This window comes from Schistocerca americana, chromosome 1 (assembly GCF_021461395.2).
Source record: "Schistocerca americana isolate TAMUIC-IGC-003095 chromosome 1, iqSchAmer2.1, whole genome shotgun sequence".
NCBI classification, from domain to species: Eukaryota; Metazoa; Arthropoda; class Insecta; order Orthoptera; family Acrididae; genus Schistocerca; species Schistocerca americana.
In genome coordinates, this window is record NC_060119.1 from 719,056,731 (window position 1) to 719,083,594 (window position 26,864).

At 42.6% G+C, this 26,864-nt stretch overlaps 1 protein-coding gene across 1 annotated transcript in view; it reads left to right on the forward strand.

Moving 5' to 3' along the window:
* LOC124593828 (peripheral plasma membrane protein CASK-like) overlaps positions 1-26,864 on the forward strand; it is a 703,051-nt gene that overhangs the window by 93,844 nt on the left and 582,343 nt on the right. The window contains exon 3 of the mRNA XM_047132179.1: positions 3,528-3,633. Coding sequence (XP_046988135.1) covers positions 3,528-3,633 — 106 coding nt within the window. The remainder of the gene's footprint in view (positions 1-3,527; positions 3,634-26,864) is intronic.

Sequence of the window (26,864 nt, forward strand, 5' to 3'; positions counted from 1 at the left end):
CATCATTGTAGACGAAATTGCCTCGGAATTCACTTTCAGTCGTTGACTATAGGAAAGTATGCAACTGACTGGCAAACGATGGCTAGTGGGCGTGAAAGAGACTATTTTCTCTATCGGTTATTGGGAGGAGGCAAGTTGTTCGTGCACTGTTTCGAACCAGAGAGTAAGAGGCAACAGTTCAAGGGTAAGCGCCCGTCATCTTCGTGTTTGCAAGGCAGTTAAGTGTCATGATGAAGCCGCTGGAGCCTTCAATCACAAGACTATTTTATTTCCAAAATCAGCGATTCTGTTAGTAGAGAAAGGTGGTAGTGCAATGAAGCCCAAAGTATAAAAATCTCAGAGTAGTACGTGGGATAAGAAGGTGTAAATGGAACGGCACTAACTTAGGACTCACAGCTGGCGTTCAGACTACAGGTGACGCAGTAGTCGTCCTATGTTAGCCGTATTAAGTTCACACTCAAGGCTCTAAATGCTATCTGTGTCTTGTTAATCAAGAATGAAATTTGTTGATGCTTTCTGGAAAAAACAGTTAAGAAGAAAATCATATTTCTTGTTAATGGTATATCGAAGTAATTATTGAGGGATTAAAATCATCTGTTTCGAAAAGTATTCCAGCCTACCTAAATAAAATGTTGCATTGTCTCTAACGACTGAGACATCGACAGTAGCTTAAACGCTAACCTCCGTTGGTATGAAATAGATGGTGATTTTATCCTGTTACTTTTCTTCGTACCACAATACACTTTTCAAGTAGTGAAGTCCCCGCCCTCTTCCTTTCTGCAGCCTATAAGCCTGAGCAATCATTTCACGAAATTGTACTTCAATACATACAGTACTTGAAAATTTACGTCCATTATCACGAAACTTAAAAACGTTATCGTTAAGGTGACATCTAACTATGTCTAAACCATAAATACATCCGTGTAAAATGAAAATTTTACTTTTTTCGGCAGAAGTACACTGAGAAATTTCATCATTCTCCACGCCACTAATTTGTTACAAATGAAACAAAATGAACTTTCCATTTGTTTTAAACAGTGTAAATAATACACTACTGGCCATTAAAATTGCTACACCAAAAAGAAATGCAGATGATAAACGGGTATTCATTGGACAGATATATTCTACTAGAACTGACATGTGATTACATTTTCACGCAATATGGGTGCTTAGATCCTGAGAAATCAGTACCCAGAACAACCACCTCTGGCCGTAATAACGGCCTTGATACACCTGGGCATTGAGTCAAACAGAGCTTGGATGGCGTGTACAGGCACAGCTGCCCATGCAGCTTCAACACGATACCACAGTTCATCAAGAGTAATGACTGGCGTATAGTGACGAGCTAGTTGCTCGGCCACCATTGACCAGACGTTTTCAATTGGTGGGAGATCTGGAGAATGTGCTGGCCAGGGCAGCAGTCGAACATTTTCTGTACCCAGAAAGGCCCTTACAGGACATGCAACATGCGGTCGTGTATTATCGTGCTGAAATGTAGGGTTTCGCAGGGATCGAATGAAGGGTGGAGCCACGGGTCGTAACACATCTGAAGTGTAACGTCCACTGTTCGAAGTGCCGTCAATGCGAACAAGATGTTCAAATGGTTCAAATGGCTCTGAGCACTATGGGACTCAACTGCTGTGGTCATAAGTCCCCTAGAACTTCGAACTACTTAAACCTAACTAACCTAAGGACATCACACACATCCATGCCCGAGGCAGGATTCGAACCTGCGACCGTAGCGGTCGTGCGGTTCCAGACTGCAGCGCCTTTAACCGCTCGGCCACTCCGGCCGGCGCGAACAAGAGGTGACAGAGACGTGTAACCAATGGCACCCCATCCCATCACGCCGGGTGATACGCCAGTATGGTGATGACGAATACGCGCTTCCAATGTGCGTTCACCGCGATGTCGCCAAACACAGATGCGACCATCACGATGCTATAAACAGAACCTGGATTCATCCGAAAAATGACGTTTTGCAATTCATGCACCAAGGTTCGTCGTTGAGTACACCATCGCAGGCGTTCCTGTCTGTGAGGCAGCGTCAAGGATAACCGCAGCCATGGTCTCAGAGCTGATAGTCCCTGCTGCTGCAAACGTCGTCCAACTGTTCGTGCAGATGGCCGTTGTCTTGCGAACGTCCCCATCTGTTGACTCAGGGATCGAGATGTGGCTGCACGATCCGTTACTGCCATGCGGATAAATGCCTGTCATCTCGACTGCTAGTGATACGAGGCCGTTGGGATCCAGCACGGCGTTCCATATTACTCTCCTGAACCCACCGATTTCATATTCTGCTAACAGTTATTGGATCTCGACCAAAGCGAGCAGCTATGTCGCCTTACGATAAACCGCAATCGCGATAGGCTACAATACGACCTTTATGGAAGTCGGAAACGTGATGGTAAGCATTTCTCCTCCTTACTCGTGGCATCGCAATAGCGTTTCACCAGGCAACGCCGGTCAACTGCTGTTTGTCTATGAGAAATCTTTCCTCATATCAGCACGGTGTAGGTGTCGCCACCGGCGCCAACCATGTGTGAATGCTCTGAAAAGCTAATGATTTGCATATCACAGCATCTTCTTCTGTCGGTTAAATTTCGCCTCTGTAGCACGTCATCTTCGTGGTGTAACAATTTTAATGGCCAGCAGTGTATCCATAGAAACAACGCAGGGCTGTGTAGGGCCGTATCTGCACAACAGACTACAAACTAAGACATGGTAACAAAATTATTGTAAAATTTCTGCCAGTTCTCTCACTACACGTTACATTTCTTAGCATGTTGCACTATGATGAGACTTGACTCTACAGTTCTGTTGATTTACTCATGCTCCCGACTGTTATAATAGTGTGTATGACGCTTAGCTGGTAGTGGTCATTGACTTACATCAATGAGGAAAGCTGAAAATTTGGCCGGACTGGGATTCGAAACCGGTTCTCCTGGTCATCAGTAGATGCTCTGACTGCTAAGCCATACAGACACAGTGGTCATCGCAACTGCACGGACTATCCTAGCACGCCTCCCGTCAGACCCAAATTTTGAACTTACCCACACACTACCGGTAGTGATGTTGCGTCCCTGCCCATAATCTTCATTCCTCGCGGCCTTCCGACGATTCCCCTAAGAGTTCGAGAATGGTGTGTATATAAGGATGTGTGTCGAAAAGTTGAGAATTTGTGTCTGACGGGAGGCGTGCTAGGATAGTCCGTGCAGTTGCGATAACCACTGTGTCTGTCTGGCTTAGCAGTCAGAGCGTCTACTGATGACAAGGACAACCGGTTTCGAATCCCAGTCCGGCCAAATTTTCAGCTTTCCTCATTGATGTAAATGAGTGTCCGCCAGAAGGTAAACGTCATAAGTTCCTTTGTGCCTTGTTTGATAATGGCTGCAGGTTCGAAATTGTGTCTGTTCTTTCGGATATGTCCGAAAGAAATGACACGATATACGTTACAAATGCATACAAGTTGTATTTGTATCCGTTTTTTTGTACAGTTGGGTAATGGTGTGATGTTTGTGTTGCAGACCTGAAGCGGGAAGCGACCATCTGCCACATGCTGAAACACCCGCACATCGTGGAGCTGCTGGAGACGTACAGCTCCGAGGGCATGCTCTACATGGTCTTCGAGTAGTAAGTACACAGCCTCACAAAGTTCGCCCTCTTTGGTGGCAGGCGGCGACAGAGCTAGTCGGTAGGCACACCCCTCACCAAAGCAGATTGCATTAGCTTGTCTAATACCGTTAACAAAAAAAAAATTGATCGTTATCACACTCTGCCAGAGGGAGAAGTCCTCTACAGCACTAACGCAAATGAAACGCAACGCATAACATTCCCATTTACATTGAGATTAACGTTGGGCTTATCAATGTTCTAGAGTTAGTCCAGGAAGATACAAATATTATACGCTCTCACTACCTATACTTATACGTCATAGAAACTAAATAGAAAAAGTTCCGTCAGTGTTCTGTATCTGAATGGTCAACATCCAGACTCAACGTGGGTAGGATATCAAGATCAACATTTGATTAGGTGGCGTTTTGTTTCTCTAATTGTTCTCAACCAGAGACACCCTCTTCTGACTCTGTATTGAGTGTTTGATGCCCTACTCTTCATTTGACGAAACGCACCGCTCCGTTATGATGGTGAGCTGTTAATTTGCCTCTGTAGATACAAATGATGATGATGATGATGATGATGATGATGATGATGATGATGGGTGCTACGTCACGTCAGTGGTAATAAATTATTATTATTGTTACTATTATTATTATTATTTCTTTCTTGTCTCAGACGTTATGTCTGGTTAAAAATGGAAGGTGACGCGGACCTTGATCAAGCGTGACTTCCTTTTAACTGTACGGCATATGTTACATTGCATTTAGGAACTTTCGGGTAATTGAACAAGTGTCAATAATTACAGATTTCTGTAGTTGTATATATAACTTTGGATATAGCTGTATTGCATTGATGTACTGGTGGATATTGTGTGGTATGATTCTTGTAGTTGATAGTAAATTGGTATAATGTGAACTTTATCCTGATGCCACATGTCCTTGACTTCCTCAGCCAGTTGGATGTATTTTTCAATTTTTTCTTCTGTTTTCTTTTGTATATTTGTTGTATTGGGTATGGATATTTCGATTAGTTGTGTTAATTTCTTCTGTTTATTGGTGAGTATGATGTCAGGTTTGTTATGTGGTGTTGTTGTATCTGTTATAATGGTTCTGTTCCAGTATAATTCGTCTTCATCATTCTCCAGTACATTTTGTGGTGCATACTTGTGTGTGGGAACATGGGTTGTTTTATAAGTTTGTTGTATGGCAAGTTGTTGATGTATTATTTTTGCTACATTGTCATGTCTTCTGGGGTATTCTGTATTTGCTAGTATTGTACATCCGCTTGTGATGTGGTCTACTGTTTCTATTTGTTGTTTGCAAAGTCTGCATTTATCTGTTGTGGTATTGGGATCTTTAATAATATGCTTGCTGTAATATCTGGTGTTTATTGTTTGATCCTGTATTGCAATCATGAATCCTTCCGTCTCACTGTATATATTGCCTTTTCTTAGCCATGTGTTGGATGCGTCTTGATTGATGTGTGGCTGTGTTAGATGATATGGGTGCTTGCCATGTAGTGTTTTCTTTTTCCAATTTACTTTTTTCGTATCTGTTGATGTTATGTGATCTAAAGGGTTGTAGAAGTGGTTATGAAATTGCAGTGGTGTAGCCGATGTATTTATATGAGTGATTGCTTTGTGTATTTTGCTAGTTTCTGCTCGTTCTATAAAGAATTTTCTTAAATTGTCTACCTGTCCATAATGTAGGTTTTTTATGTCGATAAATCCCCTTCCTCCTTCCTTTCTGCTTAATGTGAATCTTTCAGTTGCTGAATGTATGTGGTGTATTCTATATTTGTGGCATTGTGATCGTGTAAGTGTATTGAGTGCTTCTAGGTCTGTGTTACTCCATTTCACAACTCCAAATGGGCAGGTCAGTATTGGTATAGCGTAAGTATTTATAGCTTTTGTCTTGTTTCTTGCTGTCAATTCTGTTTTCAGTATTTTTGTTAGCCTTTGTCTATATTTTTCTTTTAGTTCTTCTTTAATATTTGTATTATCTGTTCCTATTTTTTGTCTGTATCCTAGACATTTATAGGCATCTGTTTTTTCCATCGCTTCTATGCAGTCGCTGTGGTTATCCAATATGTAATCATCTTGTTTAGTGTGTTTTCCCTTGACTATGCTATTTTTCTTACATTTGTCTGTTCCAAAAGCCATATTTATATCATTGCTGAATCCTTCTGTTATCTTTAGTAATTGGTTGAGTTGTTGATTTGTTGCTGCCAGTAGTTTTAGATCATACATGTATAGCAGATGTGTGATTTTGTGTAGGTATGTTCCAGTAATATTGTATGCATAATTTGTATTATTTAGCATGTTGGATAGTGGGTTCAGAGCAAGGCAGAACCAGAAAGGACTTAATGAGTCTCCTTGGTATATTCCACGCTTAATCTGTATTGGCTGTGATGTGATATTATTTGAATTTGTTTGGATATTAAGTGTGGTTTTCCAATTTTTCATTACTATGTTTAGGAACTGTATCAATTTAGGATCTACTTTGTATATTTCCAATATTTGTAGTAACCATGAGTGGGGTACACTATCAAAAGCTTTTTGGTAATCAATGTATGCATAGTGTAGCGACCTTTGTTTAGTTTTAGCTTGATATGTCACCTCTGCATCTATTATCAGTTGCTCTTTACATCCTCATGCTCCTTTGCAACAGCCTTTTTGTTCTTCATTTATAATTTTGTTCTGTGTTGTATGTGTCATTAATTTCTGTGTAATGACTGAAGTTAATATTTTGTATATTGTTGGTAAGCATGTTATGGGGCGATATTTAGCTGGGTTTGCTGTGTCTGCTTGATCTTTAGGTTTCAGATAAGTTGTTCCTTGTGTAAGTGTATCAGGGACTGTATATGGGTCTGCAATGTAACTGTTAAATAATTTAGCTAGATGTGAATGTGTTGAGGTGAATTTCTTTAGCCAGAAATTTCCTATTTTATCTTTTCCAGGGGCTTTCCAATTGTGAGTAGAATTAATTGCTTGGGTGACTTCATGTTGCAAAATTATCACTTCAGGCATTTGTGGTACCATCTTGTATGTATCTGTTTCTGCTTGTATCCACCGTGCATGCCTGTTATGTTGTACCGGGTTTGACCATATGTTGCTCCAGAAGTGTTCCATGTCTGTTATGTTTGGTGGATTGTCTATTTTAATGTGTGTGTTATCTATTGTCTGGTAAAATGTCTTTTGGTTTGTGTTGAATGTTTGGTTTTGTTTCCTTCTATTTTCACTTTTTTTGTATCTTCTAAGTCATTTGGCCAATGCTTGTAATTTCTGCTTCTTATCATCTAATTGCTCTGTCGCTTCTTGTTGTGAGATTTTACCTAACCTTTTTCGTTTTTTTTCTGACATTTCATTTCTTATAAATTGTGTTAGCTGTCCGATGTATTTTCTCAGTTTTTCTATTCTGATCTGTAGCCTGTGTTGCCATGCTGGTTTTGTGGGTTTCTTCTGTGTGTTGGTTGGTTCTGATCTCTGCCTAGTGTGTATATTTCGTGTAGTGAGTGCTCCTATATAAACCAGTAGTTGTAACTCTTCCATAGTTGGGTTTTCATTTATTTTGTTGTGTATGATTGTGTTGATAGTTTTTATTGTTTCGACTTGTGGGTTATTTGGCGGTCTATGCAAGAATGGTCTAATGTCTGTATTTGTGTCTTTGTATTCTATATATGTCAGCTGAAATTTTTCTTCTATATCGAACATGTGTGTCACTTCGTGTTCTATTTGTGCTTGTACTGGTGGCTGTCTTAAGATTCCGTTTTTCTCTGACTGTTTAATTGATGCGTGTTGTTCTTTGTTTGTTTGCTCTGGGATGTTTGAGTCAATTACTGTATTTTCTTCTTCTTCTTCTTCTGATTGCACATTATTTTGTTTCAGTATTTGTTGTACTTGTTGTTTGATGTTTTCTAATTCTGACTGGAGTATCCTGTTATTTTTGATTATTACACGGATCTGGTCAGCTAGTCGTTGTTCTGTTAAAAATTTTAATTCTGGGTATCTGGTAATAAATGTTGTGTATACTTGTGATCTGTATCCAGTTGTGTTGGTTCCTAGGTTTGTTGCTTCGTAATAACAGAACATGAGGTGTCGGTTAACTTCATCTGACCATCTCATCCTCTCATGCAGGAAGCATATCCTGCAAAACACCTCTATTTGGATTTGAATCATTTTCCAGTTGGCTAGCAGTGTCATTACCATTTGTGGGCGGGCATAGGGTTCAAGCGTCGTCCCCGACCATGACGGCGCTTGTCCGAGGCTTCTTTAGTTCTGTCCCGAACCAACTAATTACACTAAAAGGGGGGTTAGCCCTATTAGTGGTTTGTTCTTTTCGTCGCCTTTTACGACTGGCAGAACATAACGGAGGCCTATTCTTTTCCCGGGCCTCCACGGGAATTATTATTATTATTATTATTATTATTATTATTATTAAGTCCCTCACAGTGTAGTAGAAACTTAAGTTGAATGAAACAACATACTTACTATTACCAGTCACTGGTTACTTGTATCCACAACGCATTCCAAATGTTTAAACCTCCATCAGGTGGACTTACATGTGTTGATACAGCATGGGTGTGTGTTTTGTTATGATATGCGGTAACCTGTGGCACTGTGTAGTGGAGAAACAGAACAGGGCTCTTTGCAGATTTTCGACTAAAAACTGAACATAAATGTAAATGTGAAAATAAAACAACTAAAATAGAATACTTCCAATGGTCACAGACTCCTTTCTCTGTCGTAATACATCACATATAAACTGTCACACTTCATAAAAAAAGATGGTATTTGGAGACTAATAAGTCCAAAGAACATATTATATCAAATACAGGAACACTGTTTCAAAGTACAAAGACCATTTAGCAAAACTCTACATCATTTCAGAGTTGTCTAAAAGCACTGTGGAGATGTTTGGTTGAGTTGATGAATACACATGTCAAAGTAAGTATTTCAAATTGTGTACAGATCCTTTTCTATCAATATTATATAATTTTCTTATGTGTGTGTTTTATTTGATATTTTTCATGTGAACAACTGACTTGCCTAAATCACGAAAAACCCAATAGGTCCAGCAAAGTGGAACCAACAGTTTGTACCAAATGTCAGCCTGATACTACATGTATCTGTTTATATTATTAGGAATATATCTACCTGCATATCTTTAATTCACTATCAGTGTATTACTTAAACATTTGCGTAGTCATAACACACAACAAATGTAAGTGTAACAATCTCACAGCCGTATCATATCCAAAACTTGCCTCTCCTTGACGCGCTCGTTTTATTCACTGTCTCTCTGAATGTCAGCCAAAATTGTTATTAACGTAAAATTTTGCCATTGTTGGCAACATAATTACTGCAATGTGTTCGGCATGTCACCTGATAAACTAAACGAATATTGAATTTAAGCTTTCGTGGATCTGACAGAAAAGGAATTTTATGCCACTTTTGATGTTTCTCCAACATACGTGTTCATCAACTCCACAATGTTTTAAGACTTAATCTCTAAAATAATTTTGGTATTTTGATAGCTTTTGTGTACTTTGAAACAGTGTTTTTTTTTTTCTATATGTTCTCTGCCCCTAGCAGTTTGAAGACACAGTCTTTATTTACAAAGTGTGACAGTTTGTGTGTGTGATGTATAATGGCAGAGAAAGCAGCAAGAGAAGTGCTCTTCTTTAGCTGTTTTATTTTTACATTTACATTTACTTTTTAGTCAAAACCTTCGAAGAGCCAACATCCGAAAAAGGGTTTTTGTTTCGCCACAAGACAGTGTCACAGTTTACCCCAAGGTCGTCACACAACAAAAACGTGTCGTATTAACAAATACTCCTATAAATCCACCTGGTGAAGCTTTAAACCTTGGGAACACGCTGTGGATGTTGCTATGTAGTGACTGCTAACAGTAAACTTGATGTATCTTCAGATACCAATAAAATTCACGATGAAGCCTAACTTAAAATCAAGCATTTGAAGCAAGTTGAGTATTACGAAGAACTGATTGTTTCGTTTATGTAACAGCATTACCGTTGACGCTTACTGAATTTCGTTCTCATTTGTGTGACTGGATTATAGAAAACGGGAAAAACAGACTCCAAATACTAATACTGCAGTGAGTTTTGAACTGACTTAAATGACGAGAGAGACACTAGTAAGTCAGCGACACACGGGGGCTTGGAGGGCTCTCGTATTTCTATAGTGGTGACCAAGGCGTATGGTTCGCAACGTTTAAGTTAACCACAGCTATAACTTCGATGTAGAACGACATTTGTACAGACAAAAAAATGAGTCTCAATTATGTGTGTTCTTTACTATCATGAACGGAACTGTACACCCTCTAGAGCGACGGGTAGTTCACCTTTCAGCTCTGATTTATTTATTTTTTTTTATTTTTTTTTTGTGCTATCAAGTGTAGATCCACTGTCTTAACACAACAAGAATAATGCAGTAACAAGTCGAAGGTTATCGACGTCAACACGCTTAGCAGTTCCCAATACTGGGAATGCCCTTCATCTTCTGTTAGCGGTTTGTTCGCTTGCAGTGGGCCTGTGAATATGAACAGCGTCATTTTCACTGGCATCAGATAGTCTTCTACAGCTTGTTGTGCCTTGCCTTGTGCAGTGATCGTCGTTGCATACATTCCCGCACACTTTCCGGTGACTGAAAGTCGCCTTGTAACAGGAAGAGCGTACGAACTGCAGACGCGCGCAAAAAAATTTCAGACTAGTTGGTATTTACTTAGTGCTAGTTGGGCACTATATATCTGGTTAGATACAGAGTGGGATCATACCTAAAATTTCATTTGCAAATCTACGGTGAAATGCAAACTGGTGGAAATATTTAATCTTCATGTTGCTGTTCATGCTGGTATATTGTTAAAAAAAAAAAAAACTGATGAATAGCGAAGAACGCAGTAATGCTGCTGTTTCCGATAACTGAGCCGCAAACAGTAAGAACTGTAAACGTAGCATAGCAACCACAAACTACAATCTGATTGCAGTCCAGGAAGCTAACACACACAAGGCCATTTCTCAGAACCCCTGTAGAAAGCGACTGTGTTAGTTTCTGACCTAATTTGTGAAAAACATAATCATCAAACTGGCAGGATAACCGGAAAGATGCCACGCCACCAACGAGCTACAGATCTGTCGCGTGACTGGAATCGGGTCTGAAAAGATGTTGGGAGCTGATTCCTGAATGCTGCTAATACTTTCAGCCGTAAAATAAGACAAGAGTGTTTTTATTTGGTTAATTCTACAGGATATAACTAAATTCTCTTCTTTAGCTGGAGAAATTGTAGTGGGGTTAAGTTTAGCATAGGATCTCATGTTCCGAAACATCGTTTTCCCTCTTCACGAAAAACACAACAGCAGATGTTGCTCATTGACTCCTGCCGCTTGTTGTCTAGTTCACTTACAAGTAGGGTCTGTAGTGACAACATCCCAAGTTAAAACAAATACGGTAACTCTGTACGATGTTCCAGTACATACGACCACTGATCCCTGGTGTCCCAGCATCCGCCGCAGCCATAACCCGCGTCAGTAGGTAGCTGTTCCTCATATGCCAAAGGCACCTAGTGCATGAAGAATTTCATGTGACCTCTTAGGTAGCAGTGCAGCAAGGAGAACCGGGAGGACATGCAGGCCAGGGAATCGTGCCACCATGACCTATCTACTGTTGCCCAAATCTTTGGTCCAGGTGATATTGGACCGCACGTGAAAAATGAGGTGGTGCAGCACCCTGGTGGAACCACATGTTTTGACACACTTGCGATGGAAAATCTTCAAAGACCCTATGCAGCACGCTTCGAGGAATCGCAAGTATGCGGCATCCGTGGGTTGTGGTGGAAGAAGATAGTGTCCATTCACAATCCATCCAGGAACTCGTCGATATGTTCAAACTGTATTTCTCCAGAAACCATTGGGGCCGCGCATCATGCCGGTTTTCATCAGCCCGCACATGACTGCTGTGGTGAAATTTGCTTCACCCGTGAAAAGGATCCACCGTGGGAAGTCATGCTCGTCCACACAACGGTGCAGAAACAGTCTGCAGAAGTAGGCTCGCGACACAAAATATCGTGGTTGACTTCCCTGCACCCCCTGGGGATGTTACGTATGTAGCTGCTGCTCATGCAGAACACGCAACCAACCTACAGTCTACTTGCTACGTTTCCTGTACTCGTCGTCGCGTCCTCTTCCAGTGCAAGTTCAGACGCTTCAGACTAAGGTGTGCAGCGCTGCCGTGGAGCACCACGGTCGCCCTGCAGGTGGTGAGTGTATGTGCCTGTCCCATAGGCCCGCTGGTACACCGTAGCAAAGGAAAAGTGCGGTGGTGTCTGGCGGTGTGGAAGACGCTCCGCACACAACTGACGAGTAGCCCTCCCATTGCACAAGTCTTCGCCGTACAGTAACATTATGTCGGCGTATTCCGAAACTTGTAATTCACCGTGGTCAACAGCAACACACTAAAAATGAAATGAACGTACGGCTTTCATCTGTAATGTAGTGTATGGTTACAACGGAACAGCAGTATAAACAAAGACCACAAGCGCAACAGCAGGTACAAACCTCTCTAGGCAGCTCAAATACTCAACTGAATGATATGTAAACAAATCTGTAGTAGGTGTGGGACATCAGATGATCAGTGAATTACGTACGTAATAGCCTAGTCAGTGGAGCCGAAAATGCAGGAGATCAGTGTGTGGTATTTTGCGTGTAGCGGAAAAATGGTATCTTCTCTGTCGTGAGTTTATATGCTAATCTTAACCGTCTAAGTCCCCACTAAAGCCCTTACCGTCAGTAAGGGGAATTTAGTTAATACTGTGTATTCGCTAGTATTTCGAGCGTATGAAATAGCTGGACGACAATCTTCGTAGGAAATTGGCTTCTGGCCGCGTTGGTAGTTGCCAGTGCCTTATGTTTCAGTTACTGATCCGCAAATATAATGCTAATGACCATTGATGACTTTCTATTGACAGAAACTAAGCCCTTACAACACACTATGCAGGCTCGACACATCAGGATGACGCCCTGCTCCATATTCCCCAGATAGTCCGTGAGGTTTTCTTTTACAATAGACATGCCTTTACCCATTTCTGCTTCGAATTAAATATCGCCAGCGTGCCAACCTAGTAGTAGCCAACTGACAAAGGCCATCTACACTAAATAACCGATAAAAAAAATTATCAGGATGAATGTCTTTGTCCCAGGAAGAAAACAAAGGGCAGTGGCTCGCCGAGCATAGACTTACGTAGCTGCAGATTAAAGCTCTAACAATCATTAATTTTCTAAACGCTAAGCCTGTCTCCTTTTCGGAAATCTGTGAGCATAGTTATTTACATCTCCTGATGCTTGCTATTTTGATAAACCTTTCCATTTTTCATCCTGACGTCGAAATTCTTATGAAACGTTGTAGCAAGTCGTTTTTATCGATTAAGTCAGGCAACACATCATGCACTTGCTGCCTGTGATGGGTTTACAGCACAGGAACACAGCACGTGAAAGTGTCCTATTCTGGAACCAGTTTTCCATCCAAGTTGCAAGCATTGTTCTAAATGTATTTATTGAGTTTTCCCTATCAACTATGCAGAAATGCGTGAGACATGCATGCAGTCAAGCATCCCTTTGCAACAGATAACACGGATTCCTCTTGATGACCGGTTTCTCCAGTTATTGATTGAATCGTTAGAGCCGCCATTGTTCCTGCAAGCCACCTGTTACACAATTTAAATTACCATGATTTCTAACATTTGTTTTTCCTCTTATGTGTGACGAAGTGGCACCCAATGGAAAGACGAAGAGTCGAACGTCCCATCGACGATAATACAATAGAGGCGGAGCACAAACTTGCATTCGAGCAGTATGAGATCGGAAGTCGGCTATGTCCTTCTCAACCGAACCATTCAGCCGCTAGGAAACTAAGGAATGGATGGTCGATCGGTGTTTTGTGCCTTGGTTCTCCCAACAAATCTGAGTCCAGTGTGGTAGCCACTGCGTCGTCCCGCGACAATGTCTTACCGGAAGACCATTTCAGAGTAAATGACACGAAGAAAGGACTGAACTCGCTTCATTTATAGAGATAACGACTGAAAAGTAGTTACTGAACAATACGAAGGCATCGCCGGGAACAATGGACAGTTGAACGATGAACTGTAGTAGGCAACATTAGAAGTTATGAAAAGAACGCAGACAAAGACATAGCACCAAAAGAAGCATAAAGCAGAATGGCGAATGAAGTAATAGTGGGTTCTTCATTGAGTGAGATCGCTAATAAATACGGAATAAATTTCATAATACAACAGCTGTTCTGCCTAAAAATCAAACCTGATCCTACCGATTAACATACTCAGCTGTTACTAATATTTACAAAAAATCTCACAAAGTTTTGTTGACATCTTAACAAAATGTCTACAAGAAACTGTAATTGCTGCAAAATCGGCAAGGTGAAGCTGAGTCTGTGCTGGAAGTAGAAGAAGACAGACCAAGATGAAGCAGATGAAGACAATGAAGAGCCACAGAAAACAATGTATTTATGAAACTAGGAGGAGGAGGAGGAGGAGATGATTCATGATGATGATGATGAAGAAACACACAAGGCTCTCTTACAAGAACCATAATGTTCGGCACGTCACCTACACGTTTAACTAAACAACCTTCTATCCCACAGACAACTTGTATCGTTCACTTATCCATTACTTTTTGAGCTAACCCTTTTTTGTAGCAAGTTTAGTCAGTTCCTGGTTACGTGTCTCATGGGATAATTTGAACTCCTTGATAGTTGAAAGTGTCAACGTGTCCTGTCCTAAAGTGCTTTACATATCTCGACTTCTTTTAGATGAAGCCAAGTTACTTACATTGGTAGCATAAAATACATTGAAAAACTCAGGGTCCTTAGCAAGAAAGATTTAAATGTGTTTACAACAGTTACTGAACCATTTTACGACAGTATTATGAAAATAAAAAAAATTTTCAAATGTGTGTGAAATCTTACGGGACTTAACTAAGGTCATCAGTCCCTAAGCTTACACACTACTTAACCTAAATTATCCTAAGGACACACACACACACACACACACACACACACACACACACACACACACACATATGCCCGAGGGAGGACTCGAACCTCCGCCGGGACCAGCCGCACACCGCCTGAGACCGCTCGGCTAATCCCGCGCGGCTATATGAAAGTTAAAATCTACAATCAAGTGGACTGTCATTATGACGATTCATATACAGCTCGCTAAAAACATAGTATGCCAACAGTAATCTACACGCGAAGGGATACTGACACTTCCTCCACAGTTGTTGTCTGGTGGGTCTGGATGCAGTAATGTGGTCAGAAGCTGTTAATAGCACCATGCTTGTGAAGTCAGAATGTTTGTGTCTCATACCCAGTGTGGATTGGCTGTGGCGTGCCTTAGAGTTTTCGTGGAACAACAGTCATGGCGTCGGAATGTGAATATGGTGTGCAATTCAGTCAGAAGTTCAGAAGTGTTTTCAGTGCCAGGCCCTAGTGGAGATGGTGTGTAGGCTCACAACCTGCAGCAGTCTCTTCTCCGAGACAGGTTGCGGCATAATAAACTCTGCTACTGTCTGATGCATTCACCCCACAGTTGCAGTGGCCTCACATCAGTGTATCAATGGATGCTGTGGCCTTGCGATGTTCACTACAGTTGTTTTCATAAGTAAAAAACGGCTACACACATGATGATGAAGCAGCTTCAGCTATGATGCGTGTCTAGGTGGACACGCACATGCACACGCACACGCAGTGGTAATTGTTCAAACATTAAAAGTCTCATATTTGCAATAATCTATAAGTGCCTTATGATCATCTTGAAAACTGATTTTACATTGGGTAGTTGGGAGACACAGAAAAATATTTGAAACTGCATTCCCCATTTCTTAGCCATCAAATTCATTTGATCCAAACACATACTATGGTACTGGACGTCAGGTTTGCATTCGCAATTAGCAGGAATTTTGTAAACATTTGATTCCACATACCTGTAGAAACATACCAACTGTTACTGCACAGACTGTGGAACAACATGCTGTTAATGAGAATTCCACTTCGGCTATCCATATTATCGTACTCTCCTTGGGTATGACTACTGCTAAAATTTAATTCCCACCAAATCCTACATAAGATAGAAAAATGACGTTAGTTAAAGAATAATAATTTCATGTAACAAAAGAAGTGTGTGGTCATAGCAGTCCATATGTGATTTCTGTACAGGAGTTTCATCCTCTTAAAGTTCATGACCAAAGTGTATGGAGATCTATACAAAAGAAACATGCTAGAGATACTTTGTCGGGGTGCTGGAACGTTAATAACGCCTCATTCCTGTAAATATTTCAGATAAGTAAGAAGCCAGAACCTTTCTAGTCTTAAAATTAGACACTGTTTAACTGCAAAAACATGTAGTCTTCACAGTGCTTCTGAAAGCTGTGTCGGTTCACATCAGCTGTGGCAGGGGCGCACTGCCTTAGCAAACAACACAGGACAGACGGTTGCCTGCATTCCTAACTGATCACACAACTTACGAGCTCTGATACACATGTAAAAGCTGTCTCCCTGTAGCAGTGCATTGAGTGTGATGTCAAGCACTCAACGATGGTCAGGTGCCAGGGTCTGTTGACAGTTCAATGTTGGCCGTGGTGAATGGCACACTGCGATATGGCCTCTGGTTGCGGATAGTGCAGTGCGGTGTGCGTGAGGCAGCTGCCGAGTTGGGACTGTGAGCCTTCAGCTAAGTGTGGCATGGCATGGTGCTTAAATAAGACACAACTGCATATCTATCCCAGTCCTGTTCTACTACACACAACAGTGACAAGTGTCCATACATGCTTCACCAGTGAGCTCTGTGGATGAAAGCCGGGACAAGTGGTCAAGTTCTGAGAATCAGAGGGCTGCCCGCCATATTACATTTAAGGTATGTGAGTTTATCGCCATTTCGAACTTAATGCAAACGAGCTCTTGGGTTCCAAACTTAAGAGAACTGGGGAGGGAGACTTTGTTTTTAATAGTGACAGACTTGTTAACAACCTATCATACTGTAAATATTAACTATTAAGTATGAGCCTAGCATAAATGAGCTTAGGGTGACTGTTTTACGAATTACGGTGACAGAAAAGTTTGGGGAGGGGGTAAATTATTTAAAGTTTGGACATTTTGGCTAGTGACACTTTAGACTTGCAGCAGGTGTATTGTAACATGATAGGTAAAAGATGATTTACGAAGTTCCCATCATTTTAAATTTAGCACAAGGAACCTGGGGAATAATGCATGCTGCACCAATATTCACAGATCCACCATACTGGTTTCTGATGTCATGAGGCTGGAGAAATCTGACAACCATGCAGGTTGCACCTGTATCTGCAGAGCCACCATTGTAGATCGCCATGTTTTTTGACTTCACACTAATAGAACAATGAACAATCTTGGATGTTTTTTTAATTTCCTGGCATTTTACACTTAGGAGAAGTGCCCTACTTCCCCACTGACATCAGAGTGGTGGGGGGAAGAACCTGTAGCACAACTGGGTTATTTTGAATTTATCAGTAAATTTTGAATTTCCTGCCACTTCATACATAGAGCAACAGAAATGTGGAGGGAATGGGAGGGGAAAATGTGGCAACAATGCAGACTGAATCCATTCTCTGTTAGCCCTACTACTAATTCTGTGTGGTCTTGTAAACATCTGACTCGATCCTACAGTTGTGGATCAAGAAGTCAATTTGAACATAGATTAATCGAAGTTTATCATGGAGACGTACCTGAACAGGGAGGACTGTACCAGTCATAAAAGTGGGAGGATCCCAAACATGAGTTACCAATTAGAATGCATTCTGCATTTAAGATTCACAAACAGGAAAACTAATATTTCTCAACGAGTTACATAGACAGTAGGCGATGGTTGTATACTGTCCTGTGAATCCTGTAATGACCCCAACAGGAAGCGTCATACTAGTTTCTCACATGCTCTTACGAGTTTGTGAGGGCGTAGAGCCACACTTTCGTCAACCTGGCGTCCACCACGAGATCCTCTTTGGGGGACAGTGAATACGCGAGCACTACGTTTTGACTGCTCCAGTACACTAACAAAATTGAGCCTGGATCACGCTACTCTGTGTCATTTAAAAGGTCGATCACGAAAAGAAAACAGCGGGCTGTCAAGGTTGCCATTATTTTATTTTGCCACTTTAAAGTGGACTTTCAACAAAAAACTGTGTCTGACTTACAAGCGAGTTCTGATGGAACTCTGCAGATGTCAGGTTGTCATTACCTGGATGGTCCTAACCGCCAGCTACATCCCAGGAAGGTAGACATGCAGTTCTAGCGTCGTCCTACAAACACCATTGTCGTAGGGACCATCAATAAATACAGTTTGGAATTTGTTGCATTAAAATTAACCTGACCCAAAGTTACTCTTGTACAGTGCGACTGATAAGTAAATTCTCACTATTGTCTTCGTCGAGATGGGAGCCAAGATTTTTATTTTTATTTGTAATTTAACTCCTTAATAAAACAAATGTATGACACACTGTAGTCTGTCCCATGATTCATTTATTTATATTCATGTCTCAGACATTTCTAACTTTCTCCTTCTCTCAGAACATGTATTTTTGCTAATCAATACAACAACACCGTTTATTCTTATTACCGCTAAAGGGCACTCCTTGACAAAAACAGGTTTATAAGCGTTCGTCAATATATATCAATCTGATGCAGGAGTAGTTTCTTTGTGTGGTGAAGTTATGGCTGTCAGTGTAACCCATCACAGTAAAATGACCTCTAAGAAGTTGTAGAAACAGCTCTCTGCTTGAGATCTGCGAGGTTATCTTCGTAAAGTACGGTCTTTCACGGAGTCAGTATTGTATATTACGCTCATCCTTCGTCCGTATATAGCAGATATAGTTGCCATGGCCAGGGTGACTAAAACCAGCATGTTTCTAAACTTAAATAAGGTATCCGCCGTTCGGTTCGAGATAATCACAAAAAGCCGATAGACTGTTGCTGCATTCTCTGCCTTAGATCAGTAAATGTCTATACTCATACATCATAAGGCGTGAGAAGCTAGCTCAGTTATTGCGAGCATTCAACCGCGAACGCAAACCGTAGTCGCCTAGAAGCGCGGCAGCAGTGAAGCGTTACCGTAGAGATGTAAACGATATCGTACTCCGTTGTTGGGTGTGCTAGACGCGCAAAACATCCGCGTCAAGCCCACTTCAATTGTCAGGGTCTCAGCCCGTACGGATATAGCGACTGCAGTATTGAGTGGCGGTCAGCACACTCCTCTGGTTATCGTAACTGCTTCTAAAGAACTGACGGGGAAGACTATGTGGACTTCGTGAGCAGCAAATGTGAGTACGTTACAGACATTAGCTTAAACACTAGTATTTCTGCAGCTGAATGTTGCTTTACTGTGTGGCTAAATAGCTACTGCATTCCATCAGTTAAAGTTCAACTGCGAAACATAGTAAGAATCACATCTCTGTTGAATGGTTGTATATTCTGAGCAACATTCAGCCGCCTCACGTCAGACGGCAAAACGGCCTTGCCAGTTATGGTCTAGGTAGCTGAAAGTAGTGTTCCCTTCCCATCCACGAAGAAACGGAGTGAACTACTACAATGAATGATATTTCATAAACCTTGGCCGCGCGGAGTAGCCGCGCGGTCTAGCGCGACTGCCACGGTCAGCGTGGTTCTCCCCGTCGGAGGTTCGAGTCCTCCCTCGGGCATGGGTGTGTGCGTTGTACGTAGCGTAATTTAGTTTTAGTTAGATTAAGTAGTGTGTAAGCCTAGAGACCGATGACCTCAGCAGTTTGATCCCATTGGAATTTGGCACAAACTTCAATAACTTTTCTGGAAGACGGTTACCGAGCGAGGTGGCGCAGTGACTAGCTCATCCGTGCACCCAGATTTAGGTTTTCTGAGATTTCCCTAAATCCCTCCTTGCAAATGCCACGACGGTTTCTTTGAAAGGATATCACCGATTTCCTTCCACATCCTTGAAACAATCAGTTAGTGCTCCGTCTTTAATAGCCTCGTTGTCGATTGTGTGTTAAATCCTGATCTTCCTTTTTCTTTTTTAAAAAAAAAAAAAGCGGGCTCAAGAATTATGACGTCTTCTACTCCTGATGAAGCACTGAGACAAGAATGGTCTTAACCATACCGCTATAGCCTTACCATCATCCGTGATCAGTGTATAAAACTGGCTGGCTTTAACCTTCGTCACCCACTTGGACGAAACAAGGGGAGATGCAGTGGTGCCTGTAGAAGTGTTAATGCTCTGTATCTGTGGGGCTGGTTACAGTCTCATGTTCGTAACTACGCTAATGAAGCTCAAACCATCAAACACATCACAGAAGATTGACCTTAGTGGTTAGATGGAAGCGGTGAATAAAGCATTTAATTATTTTCTTTTTCTGGATGTTGTGTGTCCGTGATACAATTAACTCCGCTAGAAGAATTACACTTTTGTGTATGAGAGACCGACGTAGAGGGCGAACGCTCCATATTTTTTCCTTTCTTGCTGTCTCAAATTTTATTTCCTGATAAGTATATTTGTGTGTACAATCTTTGTTGAAACTAATTGTTACTGCAGCGTTACAAAAATGTTTCTTTCGAATCCGAGTCAATTTCAGTTGTTTTCACAGTCTGAAATGACTCGTCTCTAGTCCTTCAGAAAAGGAAAATTCTTGTAAATCTGACGGATCGAAATAAATTTCTTGGTTTAAGTGATTTGGCGCATTGACAGCCACAAACACAAAACAGGAAAGAGAATCATACGCAGCGAAGATAATTCCGTATGTTTTAGCTACATTGAATCCAGCCAGACGATAATATTTTGATGGAATCCTTTTTTTGAGATGTATAACTGCTCTGGGGATTGCAATCTGTGATTGTTATTGGATTTGGCTAGGCATGTTATTGTGCTCTGGATAGTTCATTGTCCTTCGGTGTCTTCTCTATAAATTTTTTGCTGTTAAATTACCTTAGAACTTCGTGTATTCCTTTTATTCAGTTTTGAGGACTAGAATTTTGTATGCAGTTTTTCTTTGTTTACTGTTCTTTTTTTTTTTCTTTAAGCCCTAATTAAAACTTACTCCATATTTTTTTCACATGAAATGCAGGGCATACCGAATACAAATGCAGTACCTATTCTAGGGCTTCATTTTGTAAGTGTTCGGGTTACATTATGATGTTGTGTCCGGCGGTTTCTGAAACTGCATTTGCGTAGCCCATAAATGGCATAATGCGTGTATTATGGACACGAAGACCACAGTTTATGGCTAGTGGCCGACGCTGGGTATCGAACTTGACTATAAATAGCGGCGCGTGGCCGATAACTCTTCAGGCGGGCTAGAATCCAGGCAGCGAACACGTGTAGCATAATCGCTCTGGACGCCGTAGACCAGGACTAGAGCAGCCGTCGGTATACAGTGCGTAAAAATGGACCAACGATTCCATTTTACTCAAAAAATGTTTCCTTTCATCAGTTGTCTAGATCTACACAAATAGAGGAAATCTTGAAAAACGCATACGATGGAATCTTGCGACTACAAAGATTTGCAAAAAAGAAACAAAGACGAATTCAAAAGAGTATAAACAAATTCAGCATTTAAGTTAGAACTGTCCTCAGCAACTTTGAGTTTCATTTCGTCCAATGCCAACTCCCCCACTGTTACTCTCGAGCGACAGAGGAGCTGAAGTTTTGTTGGAAGTGAGCGTCAGTCAGCAGGTGCAAATTGTGCATTATTTGTGTATGATGTATTCCGAACTCTGTAAGCTTCCTCTACCGCTGCTTCGTTGCGTTATATTGGCCTTTTGCGTTATTTCAACGCTTTGCAGATAAACCAGCTCGTTAACAGAACTGCATGGTTACTGACTGATTACATATTTCATACGAAATACTAACTACATAGCAGATTTCACAATATCTTTCAGTATTTTAGTACATGGTTTATAAATATTATTTTCATAATATGGTGTGCTGACAAAATTAAAAGAAAAACTAAAATATTGTAATATCACATACACTCCTGGAAATTGAAATAAGAACACCGTGAATTCATTGTCCCAGGAAGGGGAAACTTTATTGACACATTCCTGGGGTCAGATACATCACATGATCACACTGACAGAACCACAGGCACATAGACACAGGCAACAGAGCATGCACAATGTCGGCACTAGTACAGTGTATATCCACCTTTCGCAGCAATGCAGGCTGCTATTCTCCCATGGAGACGATCGTAGAGATGCTGGATGTAGTCCTGTGGAACGGCTTGCCATGCCATTTCCACCTGGCGCCTCAGTTGGACCAGCGTTCGTGCTGGACGTGCAGACCGCGTGAGACGACGCTTCATCCAGTCCCAAACATGCTCAATGGGGGACAGATCCGGAGATCTTGCTGGCCAGGCTAGTTGACTTACACCTTCTAGAGCACGTTGGGTGGCACGGGATACATGCGGACGTGCATTGTCCTGTTGGAACAGCAAGTTCCCTTGCCGGTCTAGGAATGGTAGAACGATGGGTTCGATGACGGTTTGGATGTACCGTGCACTATTCAGTGTCCCCTCGACGATCACCAGTGGTGTACGGCCAGTGTAAGAGATCGCTCCCCACACCATGATGCCGGGTGTTGGCCCTGTGTGCCTCGGTCGTATGCAGTCCTGATTGTGGCGCTCACCTGCACGGCGCCAAACACGCATACGACCATCATTGGCACCAAGGCAGAAGCGACTCTCATCGCTGAAGACGACACGTCTCCATTCGTCCCTCCATTCACGCCTGTCGCGACACCACAGGAGGCGGGCTGCACGATGTTGGGGCGTGAGCGGAAGACGGCCTAACGGTGTGCGGGACCGAAGCCCAGCTTCATGGAGACGGTTGCGAATGGTCCTCGCCGATACCCCAGGAGCAACAGTGTCCCTAATTTGCTTGGAAGTGGCGGTGCGGTCCCCTACGGCACTGCGTAGGATACTACGGTCTTGGAGTGCATCCGTGCGTCGCTGCGGTCCGGTCCCAGGTCGACGGGCACGTGCACCTTCCGCCGACCACTGGCGACAACATCGATGTACTGTGGAGACCTCACGCCCCACGTGTTGAGCAATTCGGCGGTACGTCCACCCGGCCTCCCGCATGCCCACTATACGCCCTCGCTCAAAGTCCGTCAACTGCACATACGGTTCACATCCACGCTGTCGCGGCATGCTACCAGTGTTAAAGACTGCGATGGAGCTCCGTATGCCACGGCAAACTGGCTGACACTGACGGGGGCGGTGCACAAATGCTGCGCAGCTAGCGCCATTCGACGGCCAACACCGCGGTTCCTGGTGTGTCCGCTGTGCCGTGCGTGTGATCATTGCTTGTACAGCCCTCTCGCAGTGTCCGGAGCAAGTATGGTGGGTCTGACACACCGGTGTCAATGTGTTCTTTTTTCCATTTCCAGGAGTGTATATTCCAAACGCGTACACCTCGTACGCTACGATCTCTCAGTGTAACTGCCAAATTTTTTTATTTACTGAAGCATGCGTATAGTTATTCCTTGAATGTTCTTCTCTATAAAGAAATACAAATTTGCACTACAATATAGCTGTACTTTGCTTCTGTGTAAGTCATTTATTGGAAAGTATGGCAGAATAGGTGCACTATTGTAACTGTTGGTGAGAACTGAATTAAAAGCATATTTGTTTTATCCGCAGCACCCGAGTGTTTCTTAATTGATGCTGATATAATACTGCAAAAAAACTAAATTTTTCTTTGCCTAAACCGTGAAAACATTCCCGGCACAGTTCTGACGTGGAGGAGGATAGAAAATGATAAAATTTTGCACGATGTTCTTATACAGTGAAGCAGAAAAATATATGATCAAATTTGTACGAGGCTTGCGGGGACAGAGGATGCGGAATTTAGTAAACATAGCTGCATTTTGTGGCAACTGCAACATCCCGAACGCCGCTGGGTATCGTGCCAAAGTGGGCATGGGTCACAGATAAAAATTAACGATCATGCGGACTAGAGATGATAGTGTTGTGTACCCAGTGGCACCCCATACCACCAGGCCAGGCGCTGAACACGTATGCCGATGAGGAAAGCAATCTGGCACAGCTCGTTCTCCAAGGATACTACAGACGCGGATACGTCCATCCTGGTGTTGTATGCAAAATCGGGATGGTACAACTCCCGTAACCAGCGTTGTCGATAGTCACACGACTGTTGGGACCGATGACCTCCTGTCTGGTCTCCTCCGCCCCCACCCTAACCAACCACACCACTGTCGGTGTGATTATTTCAGCGGTTTCGTCTGGGGAAGGTGCAGCAATGGACACCGTGCTGATAGCATGTGGTCTTCCAGACGTTTTGCATCCGTATGGATACTTGTCTTGCAACAAACAAGCTCACTTTTGTTTTTCGACTCAAGGTACATGACGTGACGGCACGGTCGTGCTTCCCCGACCGAACCATATTACGTCCTCCTGGGCGCTAATCAGCTTGAGGCCGCTAAGATTCTGCATGGTCTAGAGTAGACACTTGGCCTGCTGAGCCCGTAGATCCCATATTCGCATAACAGACTTTGTACACGATCAACGCGACCAGCAATATCGCGGAACGATAAACGGAAGTTTCACTAGGGCTCGATGCTGCCGCTGTCGAATTACGACACGTGCTGCTAGAGCTTTCTTCTTCTTACGCGAGTCATAACACACCCTTGTTTATAACATCTAACATTCCTTTTTTGTAAGGCGTCATCCAGGTGATGGAGTGCCATGAGGCGGTATCTCTGGAAAACGGTAAGTGGCCGGAAAGAGACAGAGTGGACAAACCAAGAGGAAGGGAAATGTGAAGCCAAGAATGTGAATAGCGTACGAACAAGCAGAGAAAAATTACACAGAACATGTGTGTCACTGAGTTAACAGCAACATTGGCGACCGGAAAGCTTCGGATACACCAACACAATTAGCCGAGGAACGCGCTCACTCTGCTCCTAGCCCACGCCGCCACAGGGTCTTGACAACGGACGTCGTGTTCGCGCCGCCCGCAATGCGGCCGCGAAACAATATAACTCGGGGCGGCCAGTGCTGCTGCATTCATCTCGATATCGACTTCCGAATCCGGCGACGATGCTGAAATCTCCCCTTGCAGAACGCAAATGTCCCCACTACTCCCATCTTCTTGTGGCTGCGCTCAAACGCTAATCATTTGCATATCCTAGCATGTAGAACACAGCGTCTCAACCGGAGGTTTACTGCATGCCACCTTCGTGCTGCTACAGTTTTAATAGGTGACAGTCTTGGTTTTGTGAGACAAGAAGCAGGGAAGTAGGACTAGCAAAGTTGACAATGGCTGCAGTCTTGGTTAGTTTCTTTTCCTTAAGAAGGCAGTGTTACCGTCCAGCACCTCTCGTGTGCATCTGTACTACAATCTTAGAACACACTTTCACTTCAAACATAACCAGATACCTCTTACAGAATGAGTTCTTCGGAGACATCCAACATGGATTCTGAAAACAAAGGTCATGTGTAGCCCAAGTCGCGCTTTTCTCGTATGACATCCTGAAAGCCAAGGATCAATGCCGTCAAGTAGGTGCAGTATTTCTTGACACCTGAAAAGCTATTGACCCTTTTTAACGGAAGTATGAGCATGTTGGTTATGAAGCGACATTCCTGATTGAAGACATCTTGATAGGGAGGCTGCAGCATGTCCTCACAAATCTAGAGTCACCGCAAATGTTGAAATAACTTCATGTGTGCCCCAGAAAGGAGCGTGAAGGCCCATACTGTTGTGATCTATACTAATGACCTGGCAGAGGATACTGATACTGATTTCGGACTTTTCGCAGATGTTGTTGTTGTTGTTGTTGTTGTTGTCTTCGTCTTCAGTCCTGAGATTGGTTTGATGCAGCTCTCCATGCTACTCTATCCTGTGCAAGCTTCATCATCTTGCAGTACCTACTGCAACCTACATCCTTCTGAATCTGTTTAGTGTATTCATCTCTTGGTCTCCCTCTACGATTTTTACCCTTCACGCTGCCCTCCAATGCTAAACTTTTTATCCCTTGATGCCTCGGAACATGTTCTACCAACCGGTCCCTTCTTCTTGTCAAGTTGTGCCACAAACTCCTCTTCTCCCCAATTCTATTCAATACCTCCTCATTTGTTATGTGATATACCCATCTAATCTTCAGCATGCTTCTGTATTCGCAGATGATAGCTATTTATAATGAAGCACTGTTCGAGAAAACTACACAAATAATCAGCTTTAGTATTCATACATATATAATTTTGAATTTCAGAAAAGCCAAAACCGTAGCGTTCCATGATTACAGTATCTATGAATCACAATTAGAGTGAGTTATGTGATACATCTGTGATACACATACCACGCTGTAAAAAATTGTGGGTTCAAATGGCTCTGAGCACTATGGGACTTAACTGCTGAGGTCATTAGTCCCCTAGAACTTAGAACTAGTTAAACCTAACTAACCTAAGGACATCACAAACATCCATGCCCGAGGCAGGATTCGAACCTGCGACCGTAGCGGTCTTGCGGTTCCAGACTGCAGCGCCGTTAACCGCACGGCCACTTCGGCCGGCAAAAATTGTGGGGATGTGGAACAGAATGGTCACAAAGGCTCAGACGTAGGTAAAGCAGGCGGCAGATTGCGAGATTGCTTACAAAACACTTCTGCGACGCTTAGTAAAACATTAAGTTTCATATCAGCGCACACTCCGCTGCAGAGTGAAAATCTCATTCTGGATTATTTAAGTGTGTGGAACCGATATCGAACTAATGATGATGATGAACGTATGCAAAGAAGTGCAGCACAAATGTTGACATTTTTGTTTGACCCTTGAAAGAGCATCACGTAGATGGTGGTGGAACACCTGTCCTGGCGGACACTTGAACATAGGTGTCATCTGTCCCGCGAAAGCCAATGTACAAAAGTTTCAAGAACTAGTACAAGGGGAGCAATCGAGGAAAGTATCCGTAAGGATCACGAAGACAAGATTAGCCATAATGCAGCACGCATAGTTGTAGTTAACCAATCATTCTTCCTGTGCTCCACACGCGAATGGAGTGGGAAGAAACCCCAGCGTGTGATATGATAGGCAGATCTCTGACAAGCACTTGTCGGTTGAGTGCAGATGCAGATATAAAAGTCACGTGGTCGAAAACGTAACATTGCTGTCGGGTCAGACGCTCAGAGCGGCAATTGCGTGACATGCCA